This window comes from Populus alba, chromosome 1, assembly GCF_005239225.2.
Source record: "Populus alba chromosome 1, ASM523922v2, whole genome shotgun sequence".
In the NCBI taxonomy this organism is placed as follows: Eukaryota; Viridiplantae; Streptophyta; class Magnoliopsida; order Malpighiales; family Salicaceae; genus Populus; species Populus alba.
Genome location: NC_133284.1, coordinates 5,377,633 through 5,392,052, shown reverse-complemented (window position 1 = coordinate 5,392,052; position 14,420 = coordinate 5,377,633). Strand labels below are relative to the sequence as shown.

At 34.3% G+C, this 14,420-nt stretch overlaps 2 protein-coding genes across 3 annotated transcripts; one reads left to right on the top strand and one right to left on the bottom strand.

Moving 5' to 3' along the window:
* The first annotated feature begins 2,913 nt into the window (after window positions 1-2,913).
* Window positions 2,914-5,579, top strand: LOC118061044 (non-specific lipid transfer protein GPI-anchored 1). Of its 2 annotated transcripts, XM_035074411.2 has the most exons (3): window positions 2,914-3,062; window positions 3,158-3,540; window positions 5,110-5,579. In XM_035074411.2, exons 2-3 carry the CDS (start codon window positions 3,192-3,194, stop codon window positions 5,331-5,333), a joined length of 573 nt encoding a protein of 190 aa, XP_034930302.1. In that variant the 5' UTR covers window positions 2,914-3,062; window positions 3,158-3,191; the 3' UTR covers window positions 5,334-5,579. The 2 variants fall into 2 exon arrangements, with proteins under 2 accessions (XP_034930302.1, XP_034930292.1); XM_035074401.2 differs by lacking the exon at window positions 2,914-3,062 and having other exon boundaries at window positions 3,099-3,540.
* Window positions 5,580-5,991: 412 nt separating this feature from the next.
* On the bottom strand, window positions 5,992-11,954 carry LOC118061033 (YTH domain-containing protein ECT2). The gene is made up of 8 exons (XM_035074388.2): window positions 11,770-11,954; window positions 11,399-11,464; window positions 11,183-11,306; window positions 10,142-10,218; window positions 9,540-10,040; window positions 8,165-8,695; window positions 7,363-7,575; window positions 5,992-6,534 (listed from the first exon to the last, which is right to left on the bottom strand). Exons 3-8 carry the CDS (start codon window positions 11,292-11,294, stop codon window positions 6,214-6,216), a joined length of 1,755 nt encoding a protein of 584 aa, XP_034930279.1. The 5' UTR covers window positions 11,295-11,306; window positions 11,399-11,464; window positions 11,770-11,954; the 3' UTR covers window positions 5,992-6,213.
* Window positions 11,955-14,420: the final 2,466 nt, after the last annotated feature.

Genomic DNA, 14,420 nt, shown 5'->3' with positions numbered 1-14,420 from the left:
TCATGACACTTTATTGTTTAAATGGACAGTGATGCATCTTACTTTATTTTTGTTCCAAACTTTTTTTTCTTTTTCTTTTTTTAACTTATACCTTTCAATTATTTTTCTTTAAATTTTATTATTTATTATTTTATTAATTTTGAATTAGTCATCATAATTTTTCTAACTTTTCTTTTTACGACACGATCGCAGTCTCAGATAAATATCTCAATATTTTGTTGGTACTCAATTTTTCAAGCGTCTATTTTTATTATCATATTATTAAATTAAAATAGAGTTGGGCAAGATGTTTCAAGTTTGACATGTTAGGTTTGGTTAATAATAATGTCAAATAGTTTTTTTTTTTAAAATCCATTATTTATTTTTTTTCCTTTCGATTGAATCCTTTTTTTTTTTCTTTTTAATTAATTTTATTATTTAATATTTAGTTGATCTTGAATTGGTTTTCATAATTTATTTTTGTTTTTGTTTGTTTTTTATGAGGGTTATCACAGTCTTAAATAAACATCCTAATTTTTAGTTGACACTTAATTATACAAGCATCTATTTTTGTTATTATGTCATTAAATAAAAAATAATTTTTTAAAAATAAAGTTGTTAAAACCAATTGAGTTCATGATATGAGTCATGAGTTTTGTTGGGTAAGTTATGAAGTTTAGATCGACGTGATATGTCACAATATCAACATTAAAAAATTATTATCTTGTTTTTTTAAGAAAAAACATCAAATAATGTCTTTTATAGATCGTTTAGATTATTTTTAAACTTATCAGGTAAATTGATTATATTATAATAACTTTCACAAAATTAATTTTAAAAATTAAGATAATTCTATTGAGTTTAATAACCATATTAATATTAAGGCCTAAACATTTTTTCCAGGTTCAAAAAAATTTTAATCCAGGCCAGCCAAAAAACTATTATAAACGAAATCACGTGAAATGCTTGCATTTTTCTCCAACAATTTAGTTCATGTTTTCTTCTTAAGGTGAGAGAGAAGATGGATGATTGTTCCTCTTAATTTTTCATATTTCCCCTCTTGCCCCTTAAATTTTTATTTTTTTCATATTGCTCCCAATAAGATTGTAATAATTACCTCCCATGATTTTCTCATCTCTTACCCCTGAAAAAATCTCCCTCTTTAACAAACACATAATTCAAAAAATAATAACAAATATATATATGAAAAAGTAATATACAATAATATTATTTTTATAAATATTAAAATGTGTTTGTTTTTATCAAATTAATAGTTAAAAGAAAATCTATTCACGGAAGCTGATAAGTAACTCAGCAAGTCAGGGACGCAACTCGAAAAAAGTTTGGCCGGAGCACCCTCTCAAATTTAAGAAGCATAGCATATCAAAGAAAAAACAAAAAATCAATACCAATAATACACACACACACACATGACATGCTAGATTGCTAGCCTGAATTTCAGAGGGTTAATCATTATATTTTTTTCTCTCTTTTATTTTTGAATTCCTTTTCTTTCCAATGTTTTTTTTGCCCTCATTTTCTTTCTCCCTGATATTTTGCTTTACTTCTTTGACTTTTATTTTTTTCCTTCGCTATTCTCTCTATAATTTTTTTAACACTTGAGGGTTAAAAAATATTAAAAATCTTGAAAACATATAAAAATGGCTAAATATCCCAAAAAAATATTACATTTTTTTTGTTTTTTCTAAATTTTTTTTCGATAAAATTAAGACATCAAATTTGAATTATAGCAATTGAGCTATATTCTTAGTAAATTTCTTCATCCTTTTAAATGATGAAAAAAAGTTAAATAGCTGAAGGGTTGTTTAAAATATAATAATAATTATTTTTTAATGTATTTTTTATTTTTTATTTTTTAAAATTTATTTTTAATATCAATACATTAAAAAAATTTAAAAATAATAATTTTTACAGCATCTCTGTTTAGCATATTTTTTTAACTCCCAAACGGGGGAGTTTAGTGACTTTTAGTCTGTCCTCAACTTTTTTCACAAGAGTTAAAATCCGTCGTGGACAGGAGCGCATGCACTCCACCTCAAGTCCGAGTTCTGACATAAAATCCTAGCTCTTTTGGATACTCCTCCATGACGTCGAAAGCCATAAGGTCTTTTCTTTTGTCCCAGAAATTGTCCTTCCAAAGCGGCAAAGCCAGCTATTCCTTTGCCGGGGTACTCGGTAAAGTAAATTTATTTTTGATATAATATATTAAAAAGAAGGAAAAATATTTTTTAAAAAATAAAAAAAAATTGACAAAAACGATGGTGTAAACAGCTGCGCCAAAAAGGGCATTAAGATCGAGTCGCTTATGGCTAACATAACTAGCTCACATAAATTCGGGATTTTTATGACAAGCGTCGGCCCAAAACCATTGTAATTGACAGACGCTTTTGTTGAGTTTTGAACCATTCATGTCAAAAGTTCAAGGAAAGAATACAGTCTAGCCTATTGGTCAACAGCAAAACTTGTCTTTGTGAAGGTCCTGGGTTCGATCCTCAAGAGTACCAGCATGTCATCCCCGCAGTGTCTTACCTGCCTACTGGGCTTGCAGGATGTTCAGTGGGCCCGGAGAATAGTCGTGGTGCGCGTAAGCTGGTCCGGACACCCCGGGTTACCAAAAAAAAAAAAAAGTTCAAGGAAAGAAGACAGACAACAAATGTATCTGTCAATGGACACGATACTTTGGTATTATATAATCAGAAACAGACAGCGAGACGAGCCCTGGACCGTTGGGTTCACATATCATCAACAACAACACTCGTTAGTCATGACTGTATCCCAGCTGTGCCGCCATTGTAGTTTCTTGCCACGTGACGAGGTGTCTACAGCTTGACCTCATTAACGGCCAAGTTGCTCTCCGCCTGCTAAACTAACAACAACCCCAATCCAGGAGCTTAATTGCAGCTCAACTGCCATGGGTCTCCATTAATTCTAAAACCCTTTCATTGCATGCTCATTCACTGGACAGATCCCGTCTGCATATTCCCACCGTCCATTTCTAACGACATGGGCCCTCTCTAACTTCAACGGTCCAGATCCCACGACCATGCTCCCACATTAATAACGTAAGTACCTTAAATGTAGTTCAGTATCCACACCCCTCCTGTTATCTTTTTGTTATATACTGAAGTCTTCTTGGTATATCTCTATCTCCTCATAGCCCAAGAGATTTTCTTTCGTCAAGATTATCAAAGATGAGAAGCCAGTCCCTTGTTTTGCTGGGTGTGTTGCTGTTCTTTGCTTCTAGTGCTTCAGTTTTTAGGGCTGTTGATGGGGATAGTTTGTCTGCGGAGTGTAGCAGTGCCTTCCAGAAGGTGATGGGTTGCTTGAGCTATGCTACAGGGAAAGCGAACACGCCCACGAAAGATTGCTGCAGTGCAGTGCAGGGCGTAAAAGATAGCGAACCAAAATGCTTGTGTTATGTCATGCAACAAGCACATAATGGTAGTGCACAGTTCAAGAGCTTGGGTGTTCAGGAGGCTAAGTTGCTTCAGCTCCCTACTGCTTGCCAGTTGCAGAATGCCAGTCTTAGTTTCTGCCCCAGTGAGTGCTTCTCCCTCTTTCTCTCACCCATTTATTTTATGCTCTTTGTGGTGGTGGTGGTGGTGTTTGGTTTTAGAGCTAATCTAGCTTTGTTTAATTTCCATTAGTTTCGTTCCAATTCACTGTATAATTCTGGACAAAGAACCTGCTATAGATGTTAATCGTTCTTTGATGTTAGATTTGTGGCTAGAGAAACATCCAGGTTAGTCCCTAGGCAACCCTAGATGCATGCAACCAAAGAGTAACACCCCATCAAAGCTTCTTCAGGATTTCTCCATAGCAATAACAAACAAACACACAATCATAAAAAGTAAAACCAAAGCGAAAAATTAAAGAGGTTGAAAGTTAGCTCTAGAGAACAAATGAAAAAATAGAATTAAAATTGAAGAAGAAGAAGAAAAGCAGTTGCTTCCACTTTACTTTCTCTGTAGTAGTCGATGCTTGACCTTTATTCATCAATAATTAAATCCTGGCTTAGCTAATGAAATTATAGTGTGAACGAGAGTTAGAAGTCCCCAAGGGTCAGTAGTGTAATGGTAAAGAGTTTGAAATCTATACATCTCGAGTTTAAGTCAAAACTGTTGTTTTATAAAAACATGAGAAAGCTAGAATTTTACTCGATTATCTAGACCTATAAAATATAATTTTAGAAAAATAAGGTTTTCTCGGGATAAAAAAAAAAAAAAAAAAAGAGTCAGAAGCTCTCGGGACTTGTCATTGAGCAAGCACCGACTCGATCGCAAGGTTCTCTTGTCGACGAAAAAAAGAAAAAAGAGGATAGGTCAGTTGCAGTTGTAAAGTATTTTACTAGCTAATTAACACGAGCTCCCCATTTTATGATCTGTCTAGCTATCCTTTAAACGATGCTATTAATTTTTTGGTCCCCAGGACAATATGACAGGCAAAGAAGAACATCGTATGAATAGCCTGAACTTGTTAATTCATGGCGGTCCACCAAAAGTTATGACGATCCAACTATAAACAGATATGCTTTTGAATTTGCATGTTTGTGCAATTAAGGAGCCGTTTAGAATTGCCTTTTGAACAGATATTTCATGAAAAAAAATTAAATTTACTTTTATACTTTCAAATCAATGTTAAAAATAATTTTTTTTTAAAAAAATTATTATCTTTTTGAGCAAATAAATTAAAAATTAAAAAACAGCCGTTATTATACTCTAAAACACCGGCATCAGTTGATCCAGCTACCAATTTTATTTTTGAAATGCCAATGATATCCTTATTTGTTTTTCATATGGATTTATTTGCCAAAAAAGTATTATAGAAGGGGCATATTGGACACCTCCTCCCAATTTGAACAAAACTCTCAACAAAACAGGCTAGAGTGAAAAAGAGGGAGTCCGTTTGTTCTTTTTAGGTTTTTAGAAAGGATAGTCGGCATCAGGTATCCAATGCAATCAATCTGAAAAAAAATTATTCCATCTAAGTGGAGTTTCCGTTTTTATTGGTTTCTCTCTCTAAGTACTAATACTAGTAGTAGCGGCAACAGCAGCTAGTGCACAAGTCTTGTGCCTTTTCTGACTTTATATTGTGCCTGCCAATGAACAGAGCTTCTAGGCCTATCTCCTGGCTCTGCAGACGCTGCCATTTTCACAAATGCTTCAACAACAGCAACTCCGGCTGCATCAACAGGAACAGGAAAGTCACAAGGTATTGATTCCGGTGGAATCCAGCTGAGACCTCCCCTTGCAGGTCTATTGATGATTGTTGCAGCCATCTTCGTATTTGCTTTCCCTGCTGGGTCTGCCTCTATGTTCCAGGTTTTAGGGTGAACAGCACTGAATGGAAACAATGAAAACTGAAGCTTGTTTTAGTTTTGTCTTTTGAATTTTCAGGATTTCTTCGTATTCTCTTTGCAAGTTGTTGTAATCTTGTCGCCTGCACTTGTTCTCAGCTTCATGTTAGCTATCGAGGCTATTATCTACGAGCTTCATGTTTTAATTTCAGGATTCTAAACTTTTGTCGTTGGCTATTTTGCTTTGCTATCTAATAAATGTGTTCACGCGCTCCGCCTCTCACATGTTTGACCGTAGTTATGGCTTGTGCCGAAGGGCTTGTCTTGCGCGATAATTAATTAAACGGTTACGCTCATTAACACACGGGGTCCACTGACCCCATCGGCTGGAGTCAGGTAACTGTAGTTTGAGAAGCATGCTTCTCGTTTAAACAATATTTCGTTCGAAAGATGGAGACAGATCGGGGAATGTGAAGGAAATCTTCTCTTATAATAAAGAACTCTAGCCTTGCCCTCTGGATTGATTGATTGCTTCTGATCCTATGAAACAAATTTTTTAAGGGGTTTTTGAAAGTACTTTCTGTTTTTTATATCAATATATTAAAATCATAAAAATAATAATTTAATATTTTTTGAAAGAGAAATTGTTTTAGGGTTCTGAAAGCCAAAGAAAAAACTATCTAGCAAGTAGCGGCTCAGAACAACATGCGAGTCATTAAATATACTCCGCTGCTAAAGGCAAATCATCCTCGTCAATCTTGTGAAACAATCCAAATCATTTAAATATGAACAAATAAAAAAAGGAAAGGAAAATATTTCAAGGAGAAAGGGGGGTAATATTGTCAAGTTGAAAACTTCCCTGCTCAAAACACCTAAAATTCCCTGCCAGACGGTTTAATTGGATGCCACTGTTATTGTCAGCTTCGTTTTTCAGGTTCAGCTCCCATCATATCTTGCAGCAGATGTGAGCGAGGATGCACTCTTTCATCCTCCTTCAGCAAAACAGCTTCGGCAAAACTCTTTGACATTTTCTTTATCAAGTCATTAGAAAACGGAACGGGATTTCGTTCACTAACTCCAGCCACTGGAGCAGAAACCATGCTTGCTTGTGGCCTCGATTTCCTCACCTGCATAACTTTCTGCCTCTCTTCATAAAATTGAAAATCATCTAGGATAGAAGAATGGCTTTCATAGTTTTTAAATAGGCCTAACATCTCAGCACCCTGTTCCAGCTCCACCTGCAATTATGTGGGTCCGGTATAAGATAACATGTCTCATGAGAAATGTATCTTGACAACAAGCAATCAAAGAATCTGCCCTAAATGTATCTTGACAACAAGCAATCAAAGAATCTGCCCTGGTATACTCCTTGAAAAAACAGGGGGGGAGAATAGCTTGATGATGCCAAACTGCGGTTTCACTTGGAAAGAACACTAGAGCTTTCATAGTGAAAGCTTTCTGTTTTGCATTACTAAAAAAACAGTAGGGGTTAGACTTCCACTCATTTACAAGTTACAGCCCACAAACTTGTTTTTCAAGGAAACATAACAAAATAGTGGTGCCCCCACCCCCAGTTTATACCAGAATATATCTATATTTCATGCAAATAATGTCCTTCATTAGTTCAAAAGGACATCCTCCCCTGGCCTTGACTTGTTTCAAGATGAGAAATAAGCATGCGTATGGAAGCCAAAAGTGTAATGGCTAAGACTAACAAAGTCGCCACTGTTCATCACTATAAAAAGTACACAACCTTCGAAGCCCTAAAACAGCCATCCAGTATAGTGTACTGTTCAAAAGAAAAATATCTACATTTAACAGTATTACCAGTCATAGAGTTGACTGCGGGATATCATGCAATGTTTCTTATAGGCATGAAGCAGATAATAGCGAAGTCCCAAATCCAGCTCAATACCTCTAGGCAGCCGATGCATTCAATAATATAACCAGGGTAAATGATACCAAAACAATTAAAACCCTTAAAACTTGAGGGCACCCGTAGAACTGAAGTTGCATAGTGGCATGCAAATAATTATCAATGTTATGAAAACCAAATGAACTGTCACCTCTTGAGTATCTCTACTGTTAGTAACTGGCTTGTTGTCATTGTTTTCAAGCACAATGTGACGAAACTGACTGTTGGGGACATCTTTAATAATATGCCACTTCACAGGAAACTGCCCAGACCACTTATCCTGTTGCCAGAAATCCACATTCTTGTCAAAGTCCACAGGTCCAACCATCTCGGCCACTCCACAGAACTGTGCACTGGCATTCACCTGTATGTGACGGTACATTGTATAAACATATCATGTTTCAGTGAGTAACACGGTGGTCATAAATCTCCAGATAACACTTCTCACTAAACAAGTTTGATAATGAACGAGCATAATAGTTCGAGAAATAGATAGCCAGAGAACCAATGGCATCATGAAGATTAACACCTAATAAAGAAGATTTAGAGATTGTTAAACAACCTCACGGATCTTTTTGCTTCTATAAAACAGTAATCAGCAAAAGTAAATGCATTAAAGGCATGTTTAAGACCACTGAATTGTGAGTAAAAAAATTTCTTGTCTGTACCATAAATCAAGGCATTTTCTAGATTCTCAAGTGCCACCAACCAACTTCAAGAGTGAAAAACAACACAATGCCCTAAGATAGGCGCATAAAACATGGATCATGTTCTAGAAGAATTTTGGCAAGGAAATATCTATCTCAACTCCACCATCCTTTGCATGACATCGCCTCCATTTCACCTTCTCAGTTTTTAATGTTTCTAGCAGCTTAGTCAAATTATTCCAAGTTGGGTGAAATCACCATTACTTCCAATTATAAAACACATGCACTGAAGATTAAGTTAATTACTGAAAACAACAGAAAGATCGGGCATGTCCCATGATTTTCCTTTGCTTCACGGTAAGCAGCATCTAATTTCTTGTTGCCATTTGGAGTGCTTGCCCAAACACCATACTTTATACTCTTATGAACATTATCTTCACTGTACGATTTTATGACAAAGAACTTTGCATCCTTATAATCAGTAGCAAAATCCACTTGGTTGTGAGATTCACTATGAACATCAGCAACTGCCTTCTGGTGATTATCAACTACAGAAGCATTTTCTGTTGCCTGACTCCTAGGCTTGAATGCCCTAGGTCCCCTATTTCGCTCGCTTAGTGTATCAAGTGCAATAGTACAGCTGCACGAAAAGTCATTGCACCTCCCCCCCTGTCTTCCTTCATGAAGTGTTGGCCAGTTTCGACCATTTGTTCCAAAAATGGAAGAGGGCAAAACATCATACCCTAAATCTCGATCGTTAAGACCTTGAGGAACACATTTATAGCTGGGACTTCGATGAGATCCAAGCCCATAAAACAATTCTTTTCGTTGAGAAACCTGCAAAAATATCTTTGTTAGACAATAATCTTAAAACCAGACAAACGTAGTTCAATCAGGCTCAAAGAAGCACCCAGAACAAAACTTATTGATCTCTAGTGCTCCACTAGACAGCAATACTTCTCAGAATCAATTGATAAGAGAATCACAAATGTAAGGACATATCAGAATCATAACTCCACAGTCAGGACAGTGCCTTTGAATTTACAGCACATCTCTACGACATGTGAGATGACAGTATAAACAGCTGCATGCCCAAATACAGAATAAAATGTGCAAGTTTGCTTAAATATTTGCCCCAAAGATTCCCAACTAAAATTAGGAAATAAAGTGATTCTTCTAATTACTTGCTAATTACTACTAGACAAGATAAAAAAAATGTATTTTTCTAGATATAATAAGCAATTCCTAAATAATGATAAAATAGGCTCAAACTCCCAAACCACCAGTTCTAGCCAACCCCTCTTATCATTATCAGATAATGACCCCTCAATAAAGTATCTAGAGAATGAGTGTGTATGTACGACTGTCTTCTTTATTTAGTCACAATAAGCGCCGGCAGATTTCCTAAAAAAAAAATCAGATTTTGCCTCTAAATAGGCACCAGAACAAATAAAAGTGCAGCAATGGCATATTTGAAACATGTAACAGAAGTAATGACTTGGAGATCCTTAAGCTCGATAAAGAACCACAATTTTTATAAGCACTATATAGAAATGTCCATTCAAGATTAAAAACCTGGAAACAAATCATAATCCTTCCAATTCTCAAAAAAGAATGCTTGCTTTCTGTTATTTTTCTTTCTTTATAAGGGGAAAAGCTGGTCATAGATTAGAAAACTAACCATTCCACAATGATTCGCAGACAAACCTACTGAACCGATTTGCTTTGGGGAAGCTGCTTGTGATGAAAAATGCACCAATGTACTCTTCCCATTTGAGGGTTTTGACCAATCTGCCCACAATTCACCACTTTCAATTCCCTCAAACCCTTGCTGCAAGAATTTAAAGCCACCAGAGTGTCGAGAAAAGCTGCTTCCACCACCCAAAGATCCTGGTGGAGGCAGGTAACTTGGCCTAGGCCCCATTCTGTTGCCATCCCCTGGCAGCTCAATGTTGTCTGGCAATTTAGTTTGAGAGAATGGGTCTTGTGCGGCAACATATGAAATGTTTTGTGAAACAAGGTGCTGGTGATAACGTGGATCCGAGTTAGGCAGCTCTTGTGCATTATATAACCGGCCATGACCACTAATAGAAGGCAGCACTGGCATGAATGGGCCAAGTGATCTTTGTTGCATTTGAGGGTGGCCATGGAATAGAAGAGATGAAGAATCACTGTAGATGCCCTGCATCAAATTTAAAAGAAAATCAGTCCATCACCTAAGAACTACTGAGAGATGGGAACAGAAGTGGAATTGGAGGAGTGAGGGCAAGGAAATATTGTTACATGAGAACCATTTTCCAAGCACTCAACATTGGTATCTGGAAAACATGTTCCCAGTCTGCCAATCATATTGCCATAACCTGAGGACATCACAAAGTATGATGTAAGGAAAATAAGAAACATAGCTGTTTTGCTATATATATATATATATATATATATGATTCTAGTGCTCCATGCTAACACACGATGCCCTAGTGAACATGATCCTACACAGCTGATCACTGATGAGTGGACCATTCATTCATAATATACACAATCATAATGGAACAAGAACCATTTACATTTAAAAGGGGGAGATCTATCATAACATTCTGCAGACAGCATCATTCAAATGCACAAAGACTTGGAAGTAAGAAAAAAAAATTAAAATGTAATAAAAAAACATGGCAACAGGCAATGCTATATAGATTAACAATTACCAAAATAAAACTATTTTCTGAACTTCTGAACTGTCATATCTGAAATTCGTAATTTTATTGATTTTCTACCGTTTTAACATTTATTACATTTAAAGTCCAATTGATAAAACAAGATAATCATAACATTCCGCAAACAGCATCATGAAAATGCATGAAGACTTGGAAATAACGAAGAAAAATCCAGTGAATACTAAAAAAAACATGGCAACAGACAAATCCATTGAAACCACAACAATACCGCTATTTTGAAAACTTCTCGGTTATCATAATTCATATCTGAAGCAAGTATTTAGTTATTTGAAGCAATACAACAATATCTGAAGCAGGTAATTAATATTGACCTTGTATCTAGTTGATGTTAATTACATTGAAAGTTCAATTGATAAAAAGAGATCAAGCTTTTGACAAATCAAGAACCATGAGCACAAATGTCAATCTAAATGGTGAAATGCCCCACCATCATCATCTCAAAAAATAATAGATATCAGATAATTACATAACCCGAATTTACATTTTGACCCACCAGTCAACGAAAATGCACCTTTTAGCTTGCATGTCTAACACGAAAACAATAATCCGTTGCATCCTACTCTCTTATGTCTGCATCCAAGTATAAATAACTAACCTCCGCGGTAGACTGACTGTATCCGGGAAGGAGATGCGTTATTTGAAGCATCAACTCTCAGAGGACCAGCGCTAATAGCAACCTTGCTAGGATCAACCACATTTTCATCCATAGCAAGAGAAGGCTGACAATAAATTCCAAAACATTAGTCATCACACACGAGTATAACATAAACATCAACAACGTAGATTATACTCGGAATGAACTAGCAATTACCTGATCCTTCAACGTGTTTGGACCAGCAGATTTCTCTTTTAAAATTATTCGAAGCTTCAGCAGTACCTAAAATAAACATAAATTGCATATGTAGACGGCGACCGAAAACATGCAAGAGTTTGCTAGAGTTAAGGAATGCTCCAAATTTCATGATTAATAGTGTTAGAAATTAAAGAAATATTGTCCATGATCGTCTTTGATTTTTCATCAACAAAACTCATTTGCTTTCCTTTCGATTCAAAAATAAAATATTTCCTTCCAAAAAAGGAAAACAACGAAATGGCAGTGCGTTACTTCTCTAATTCAACCACCCCGAGAGAAGCAGGAAATCAGTTAAAACTAAATGCAACAATCGGTTATAATTAGCATACCAGTGGATGATGATGCTAACCGATCATCGATTACGGCAGTGGCTGCTTTACTCACTGTGTTTGTGTGTTTGGTGGAGTGTGGTTTGGTGTTTGGCAGAGAGCGGGTGAGTGAGGAGAGAAAAAGCGGTGGGTTTAGGGTAGAGAAAGAGAGAGAGAGAGAGAGTCGATTGAAATTAGAAGCAAGGCAGTAGATGGTAAATTAGAGACAAACGCAGAGGCGTTTTGACAAATTTCAATTTTTTTTTTTATTATTAAAATTAAATACGGTTTATATTTTTGGATTGTTTTGATATTTTAATGTTAAAAATGATTTTTAAAAAATAAAAAAATATCATTGACATATATTTCCACATAAAAACTATTTAAAAAGTAACCGCTATCAAATTGCTAAACAAGCTATGAGATATGGTGTGTGTATTGCTAGAATACGTGATAACTGCAACTTTCACATTTTCGCTTTCCCAGTTGGCCCGTCCTTACTTGTCCACCTGCTCTTCATTCTCACCGTCATGCCCTATTCTACGTTTATTTAGACTAGCTTTTTTTCCTTTTCCTTTTTCTTTTCTTTTTCGTTAAAGAACAGCGTGGTCTTTTAAAAAGAAAATTACAAGGGATTTTCATGAAAACAAAAGAAAATTAAAAAAAAGAAGATAGAAATTTGAAATATTGCAGTTTTCGTAGATGGTAAGGAAGAACTTGCGTTTAAATAGAAGAGCTTAATTCTTGCAACATTATTTTTAATTAAGAAAAGGTGTTTGAGATCAAATTTGATTGTGATCGTAATTTAATATAGTAAATGTTAAATTGATTATATCAGTTTTTTAAACATTTTTATATAATTGCATTTGATAATATACAGCCAGGAGAAAAAATTCAACTATACCAATTCCGTACATTTCTATGTCCACTGTGCATTTATATAACTTATTAGAGTATGTTTCTAGTTATTTTTAAAATAATTTTTATATTAAAATATATTAAAATAATATTTTTTATTTTTAAAAAATTATTTTTAAAATCATCATATCAAAACAATTTAAAATATAAAAAAAAATTATATTTTTTTAAAATATAAATTCACCAGTGTTTCGAAACACTCCATAGGTGTTGTTGCTCCGATTTATTTTTTCACGTATTAATGATTTCTCATTCATTATATTATTATCATGTTTGTTGCTTAGTCACAATCTTCACAGTTGCTCTTCATTGTCTCCCTCTTGTCTCCAATTTACCACCACAACTTGTTATTTAAATTAATATTATTGTAATCACCGTTTTACCACTAAAAGAGTAGTTGTGGCCTGCTAGAAAACTGTATGTTGCGTTTTAAACTATAATTCAAATGAAAAAAATAATCAAAGTGATGTTTTTTTTAGTTTAAACCACATTTTGAATTGTGGTATTTGCCGTGTAAATAAATATAATTTTGATGACGTTTTAAAAATTAAATGGAATGTTCTAGGATGAATTATTCCTAGAAATTCCTCTACATTATTTATAATAAACTTAATGACATCTATTTCGTGACCAAGTAGATTTTTCTTGGGCAAACCTTTTTCTTGGAGGATATCAACTCTTTTAAAATAAATACTTGCACAAAGTTTTCTAAGATATAGATGAGGGATCCTCTGAAAATCAAGTCAGTATCAAGTATTTTTTATGTAATAAAAAACATTAATAGAAGTATTAATAAACTTTTATGAAGATAGAGAAGAGAAAAATGAAAAAAGATGTATAATTAAAAAAGAAAAAGCAGAGAATGTGTTTTTTATTATAGAGTATAAGGTTAATGGTCGTCTTTGTTGAACTTATGAGAGTTCGTTTATTTTTATATTTTAAAAATATTTTTGAAAAAATTTAAAAATTTTTTATTTTTTATTTGCTTCAAATTATTTTTTCATGTTTTTAGATCGTTTTTATTTATTGATATCAAAATTAATTTTTTAAAAACATATATATATATATATATATATATATATATATATTGATACATTTCCAATGAAAAAGCATTTTGAAAAACAATCACTTTCATATTTTCAAACATCCCTAAGTACCGGTAAAAAACACCTAAAGGATATGAACATGCATTGATTTACTTGGATTTGAATAATAAAATTATTTTTTCCCCTTTATTTAGAAAAAAATGTCACTAAAGTTTAACTAGAATTTTTTTACATGACTCATTTGTCATCATAGGAATAATAGGGGGCATCTCAATTATTTTATATTTTTTTATACAGTGCAATTACCTAATTGCTATGAAAGAAAAGGAAAATAATTAGCTTGGGTCTAAGAGCCTTTTTGAATTTTTATTATAATCAGCGCAGTAAATTTATTTTATTATCCCTAGATTAAAAAATTTTAAGACTTGCCTTTGAGTGCTTATTCTTTCCTTCACTGTAGCTTTTTTTTTTTTTTTTTTTTGTGATTGCCATGTGATCTTATAGGTAATATAACATTTTAGTGTGTGTCTGGAAAGTTGTTAATGCTCACATGTCAGCATGTGGGATGCATGTGTGCACTTCAAGTGACACGTGAGATGCATTCCATCTACGAAGGATGCTCTTTTACCATGTTTTTAGAAGTGTCGCCAAGTTCTTTTCCTTTAGACATGGCGCATGGCACATGTCGGCAAAGTTAGGATAGTTTGT

What these genes read in the sequence shown, in the direction of transcription:
- LOC118061044 (XM_035074411.2), top strand. Translation starts at nt 3,192, where the DNA reads ATGAGAAGCCAGTCCCTTGTTTTGCTGGGTGTGTTGCTGTTCTTTGCT. An exon ending in CAGTCTTAGTTTCTGCCCCA is followed by an intron (nt 3,541 to 5,109) that starts GTGAGTGCTTCT and finishes GCCAATGAACAG; the next exon opens with AGCTTCTAGGCCTATCTCCT.
- LOC118061033 (XM_035074388.2), bottom strand. Translation starts at nt 11,294, where the DNA reads ATGGATGAAAATGTGGTTGATCCTAGCAAGGTTGCTATTAGCGCTGGT. An exon ending in ACAGTCAGTCTACCGCGGAG is followed by an intron (nt 10,219 to 11,182) that starts GTTAGTTATTTA and finishes TGATGTCCTCAG; the next exon opens with GTTATGGCAATATGATTGGC. An exon ending in CTGCGAATCATTGTGGAATG is followed by an intron (nt 8,696 to 9,539) that starts GTTAGTTTTCTA and finishes ATATTTTTGCAG; the next exon opens with GTTTCTCAACGAAAAGAATT.